This window comes from Branchiostoma lanceolatum, chromosome 2 (assembly GCF_035083965.1).
Source record: "Branchiostoma lanceolatum isolate klBraLanc5 chromosome 2, klBraLanc5.hap2, whole genome shotgun sequence".
Lineage (NCBI taxonomy): Eukaryota > Metazoa > Chordata > Leptocardii > Amphioxiformes > Branchiostomatidae > Branchiostoma > Branchiostoma lanceolatum.
This window is the reverse complement of record NC_089723.1, coordinates 34,037,436-34,043,435: the sequence shown is the minus strand read 5'-3', so window position 1 is coordinate 34,043,435 and position 6,000 is coordinate 34,037,436. Positions and strand designations below refer to the sequence as shown.

The following is a 6,000-nucleotide window of genomic DNA, read 5'->3' as shown; positions in this document are numbered from 1 at the left end:
GCCCTATCTATGATAATGGCCCATAGAATTGACAGCGAGCGTTACAGAAACGGATTCACAGTTTACATGTACGTGTCTTCTTTCAATCATACGTAGTGATGTAACAGCCGGGTCAATACGGACCCCATCAGCTTATCAGTTCTCTATTTATGTCTGCCTCATTTTTCTTGAAAACGGTCCTGATGAGGATCACTAGTTCTCTATGCTGGAGGCTTTGTTGCCGAACGTTTCGACCCTGCAAGAGGAGGGTGGTCCTTATGAGACTATTAGTTCTCTCTCCCCCTTGGCGCGACAGTCCAGTTTCCAGGAAATTTGCCGACGCGGCTTTACGTCACCCTGAGACTTCCGATACCATAATCCCAACATCCATGGGGATCACGGGGCTTAAGGCCCTGTCACACTTGTGCGTATAACATGAGCGTGTGAGTTGCGTGTTAACATTTTTGTCATACGCCGGCGTGCGCCCAACACGCACCTAATGCGTTTCTCAATCGTTTTGTGATAGTTTTAGGCACGCAGGCATACGCAAGGCACGGCCCAGCACGCCTGATAGTTTTGAAACTACCGAAAACTTTCGTGCGAACGCTGGGACGCAGCTCAGACGTTATAAGAACGAAGTTCACACGTCCGACATCGGTCGAGTAAGGTACGAGCGCGCTTTGTGTTTGCGTTCCAATCGCCGTAATACGCTCCTCTTGCGGCACGATCTCTGCGCAGCGACCACATCGCGCACTTGCAGCGCAGATACAACGCATGATGATCGACCGTATAGCGAATAAGAATATACGTCACGAATTAGTGTCGTTCGTCCTGCGATCGGGCAGCGCATTGCACGTACCAGTACACGTCTGACAAACGCACAGATAGCTAACGGATATCGTTCACATAGCGTGCTCGACGAACATCCGGGGCATATTCCAGATTTGGTATAAATTCGAGGACACCTCTGACTCCGAGGTGGATAGACCTTCCGAACATGGCAGATCCAGGCCATAACCGGCGACACCCCATGCTTGCTGTCATCCAACACCAGCATGACATCGTCCACCTACAACTCCATCTCCTTCGTCAAAGAAAGAGAAGAAGGAGAAGAGCACGCCAAAGGACCGTCTGGGTCCGGCCGTGGATAGAGAGAAGACAACAGTTTGGGATCTATCACCAATTAATGGTGGAGCTACGACACGAAGACACAAGGTCCCTCCATTCTTACACTTCTCATTGGTTGTGACACGTGCCGGACTAGTGGCCGCAAGAAAGTACAAGTGGCAAAAATCCATTCTTCCCTCTCAATGAGGTCCTTGGGCCCATCTCCGCTCTTCCTCTTGTGTAGCCTTGTGAATATGTACTTAATGGACCTCCACCAGCCTTTCAAGTAGGTGGCTGTCTTCTCTAGCTCTTTCGCCTTTTCGTTCCATAGAGCTTCTTTTAAATCTGTACGTTTGTAGCGGATCAGCTTACTGTTCCAGAGGATATCGTTCTCCTTGATCGATTCCACCAAAGCCTTTTCTACCTCAGCATCTAGGGAGTAGCTGGTCTTCTTTGCTCGTGGATTTTGGGGGGTAGCAGACGAGGCCTGAGGTGATGGTGATCCGGAGGTCTGCTCCTTCTCACCACCCTCGTTTGCAGGTTCGTGACCAGGGGAGTGAGACTGGACAGCTTCGCCTGATGGGGCCGGGGGACTGTCTTCAGTACCATGGCCAACACAACCATCACGGTCACCTACAGCATCAGGGGTGTTAGACGCCTCAACGGGTGTTCCAGAATTAGACGAGCCACGGCCACAGCTAGCGTGGGTGGAAGAGCCACGTTTCGGCCGGCGCCCCATGTTGTTCTTGTAGTCGAGTCTGAACTTGTAATAAAAGGAAAAGCAGGCAGCAGATGCCGTTTCAACACATCTCATACCTGGGGTACGCTCGTAATTCGATTAGCAGTCGTCGGAAGTGCGCCAGGCATGCGACCGGCAGTCGTTGTGGGCATTCGGAATGCGCTCAGCACACGCACCTGATGCGCAGCAAGGATAAGAGTATTGCGCACTTCATATGCAAATAACACGTGTCTCAAACGCATTGAATGCGTTGAAGTTGTTATTCACACGCTATATGTGCGCCGCGCATAACTGGAAAAAAATTGATATTTTGAGCGTACAACTGCGTGTTGTGAAAATTCAACACGGAACTCACGCGGAATGGCTTATACGCACAAGTGTGACAGGGGCTTTACATAAAGACATACCGACGGTTACTGATACAATACACATAGCACACACCTTCAGACATGTATCCTGGATACGATACGCACTTGTACAGAGTGGGCGTGATTTGCACCACGCACGCAGACAACAGACCTACCTTACGTTAAACCAAGGAGATTTTGAATACAAGGAGGTTGTCCTTGGTTAAACAAAGCTGTCAGTTATACCTGTTGGGTCCGAAAAACATTTTTTTCATCGAAGCTTAAAAAGGAACAACAAAAAGTGTACGTTGGTGGATGAGTAGGGAACAGTTGAACCCCCCTAAAAATATATACTAAATATATCATATGCAATAAAGACTCTATATTATATGCAATAAAGACTATTTTTAATTCAAAAAATGAAGAAAAAAAAGAATCGAAACCCGAAATCAGGACAATAATTTTGGGGTAATGATAAACTACAGCATTAGCAGGTTCTGGGTAAAATGTGCCTCTGATACGCGACGTTCATAAAACACCCTTGTGAATTTACAAGTTTTTGTGATCTCCAAGCAGATGTTGGGGGGATTTCTTTTAAAAGCAACTGGTAAAACGCAACGATTTAGCCTCCCCAACATGTACTTGGAGATTAAAATTTGTGTACATTCTTTAGTTGAATTACTCATTTTTGAATGTAATTCTGTCCAGTAATTCTGTCCTCCTTGTTCTGTCCAATAAATACGTGCCAAAAGATGTGCTCCGGAGAAGGATTGAACTACTAGTATTCACCTGACGTAATACTAATTTATAACTCGGGGACTAATTTCTACAACGCCACTTGACACACAGTTGGACAGAATTTGTAGCCGGGGGCGAAATCGCTGTGACACCTGCATCCATATGGAGGGCTGTTTCTAGAACTATATGGGATGACATTTTTACTGGCGAGCACGTTTTATTTTATAGTCCTTTTTTCCCTTGGGCTCTAAGCCCGGTTTTAGGCTAAGTCCATGTAATCCCTTCCCAATGCATGATCTTTCCTGGCATGTCGCTAAAGGATAGTTCTACAAGTATTTCTTTCTTCGTGTTTTTAATCAAATATTTTTTTGTTTGTTGGGGCCAACGCTAAGTACTTCTCATGTTGTAATCGCGGTAGAGGGAAAGCCCACAAGTGTTTTAAGTCACAGCTCAACGTAAGACATCACATCAGAACAAGCCGCTAGGGGGCCCAAAATTTTAATCATTTCGAGGTCTCAAGAAGACCTAACCACATACCAAGTAGACAATGCAGGCATGCTTGAATTATCGTGTTAACACACAGACACACAGACAGACAGACATATACGCAAACGCTGACGAAAACATAACCTTCTTGGCGAAGGTAATAAGACATCATGCCCTTCCTCTGTATTCTCCAAGCAGAGGTTTCTGGGAGGGCAGCGTTAAAATTCGGGGCCACTCCTAGAGCCCTGATCGGAACGTCTGCTTGGAGAATACTTTCTCTCTGCTTCTTTTGGGAAAACATATTCTCATATGCGATACGCGTTTCCATTACAACGAAAGCCGGAGCCATATCCTGTCTGGTAGGTCTCGTGCTGTAGATATGAGGTTTAAATTCTGCACATATTCCATTTATGTAACATGCAGTCATGACTTGACAGGGTGGGTTTAAATGGGCTACCGTGCTGTACTTGTTGACTAGCGCTGCAACCAACTTGTTGCACAGTTGCAAATGTAAGAGAGGAGTCCGACTTTAATGTCTGACAACGTACCCCGCCGATGAATTCAAGTTCGAGTGGTTTTTATTTCGCGCAAAGGTGAAATGGAGCGTTCGCGGTGGTTTTAAGTTTGCGGCAGCGCTAAGGTCACATACTGTTACAGTATTGGACAAAGATGTTCGCGGTGGTTTTAGGTTCGCGGTGAAACGGTCGCCGCGAAAACCGCGAAAATAAAACTACCGTGAACATTTCTGCATTTACAGTAATGTTAATTCACAATTCTCCGGTTAATGAGTAAGATAGATGGAAAACGTACGTGTTGATCCATAGCAACTCTAACCAGATTATTCTTCAGAACTATATTAGTATATATAAGAAAACCAAGACCAAAACATGTTTTTCTATATAGCACTGTATACTGATTTAGACAGCCGTCAAAAAGAGCAGCATTTTCACCATATAGGATTTTCTCTGTGTCGAGGAAATTGACAGGTGAAATTGAACTATAACACTACCGCGTGCAGGTGTAATTTCCCGTGATTTCCTCCCAGCAACAAGAGATCCGGGGTTCCAGTGTTGCCCCGCCCAACCCACACTCCACTGCCACAATTTAATTTCCCTTGCTATTTCAAAGGAGGGAGAATCCATCGATTCCGACGTATGATCGTGGTTTCCATGCTCTCACCCCGCACAAATAGCACCTTCCATTTGGAGGGTCTGTCTGGGGTATTCTGCTTTACTCATTATTGAAAACATTTGCGGGGATTTTCTTCTGACTAAATTACATCATTAGGTCCGTAAGTGTTGTCTTTTCAAAGTGAAAGTGAAAGTGAACGTAATCACCATGATGGTGATTTTGACGGTGACAGATTTCTTTCTCCGAATTAATTATTTTCTGATCATTGTTCCGTTTCACTAGTTTCGATCACGAATATATTATTGTTATCGTTTTTTCAAGCTCTGTTTGAAAGCATGAGGAACGGGTACTAGTAGATTGAAAGCACGGTGGTTGATTCATTATAACACTTCTTTGTGAATTCAAAGAGATCTAGACGGCACGGGAAACCCCCGGCACACATTTGCGTGTTGACGTCATAGGCCAACAAGGCTGACGTGATTCAGTTCCGCTTTGTACGACACTGAAGATTAAGTCAAACTTACAAAATTCCTCTCAAAATGTACGCCGCAGCGCAGCATTCAGGGTGTAAGTAAAATCGTTTTCCCCATTCATAGAAGTACTGTATTTTGTTTTCTTAAAAAATTGCCTTGCGAATATATTTGTCTGCTTTATCCATTGCAACTGTTTATTGATCGAAACTGTTACATGGCTGATATCTATTTATTTACGTCTGATGAAATTAAGCATGTAGTCGTCAAGTTTCATGTGCCGCGGTTGTATGTAAAAAAGGAAAGGAAAATTCTTTCAATATTCTCCATAAACCCAAATTTTCGGGGCGCCTCTAATTCTATCATTGTCAATTGTTTATTTTCCCCACGCCGTCGCCAATGACTCATTCACTCTGAGCATGTTCAAATATACGCGTTGTGTAGGTAGTACGGGGTAACCCCCGACACACCCTTGCATGTTGACGTCAGAAGCCTGCCAGCCTACCAGCCTCCATATTGCTTGTATCCGCGCTTCCAGCCAGACAAGCGTCTGTGTTTGGTTCAACCTCCGCGCCCAACGATGTCTTCCCCGTAGAGATAAGAACGCAGCGTACGTTTGATTTTGCTTCGTCCATGTTATGTTGCCACAGCACCGCGTTCTCACCAGCCGAACTGTTACACCATAAGATGAGTTAAAGATGGATTTTACAGACCCTCAAACCCTCCACTTCTCGGTACCGATCGTCAGTGTGGTGGTCCTCGCAGCCCTGGTGTTCGTCTGCGGGTTCCGGGCCAGCTTCGAGCCGCCCAGCTTCAAAGCCTTGGACGAGGACAACCGTAAGAAGAATAGAAGGAAAAATAAGGTACGGTTAAATTATGCTTTGTCTTGTTTCAGGCAACGTGTAAGCTCGCAGTGTTTTCCTTCCGTCCCAATGCCTGTTGAATGTTTTTGTTTCGATGCCCCTCCCATTCATTCCCACCCACAGTGTTGTACATGCATGCT

General features: G+C 45.4%; 1 protein-coding gene across 2 annotated transcripts in view; it reads left to right on the top strand.

Moving 5' to 3' along the window:
• Positions 1-5,460: 5,460 nt before the first annotated feature.
• The window catches only part of LOC136428768 (uncharacterized), a 48,683-nt gene continuing 48,143 nt past the window's right edge, over positions 5,461-6,000 (top strand). For both annotated transcript variants that reach the window (XM_066418510.1, XM_066418511.1), the window contains exon 1: positions 5,461-5,860. In XM_066418510.1, coding sequence (XP_066274607.1) covers positions 5,696-5,860 — 165 coding nt within the window. In that variant the 5' untranslated portion in view covers positions 5,461-5,695. The remainder of the gene's footprint in view (positions 5,861-6,000) is intronic.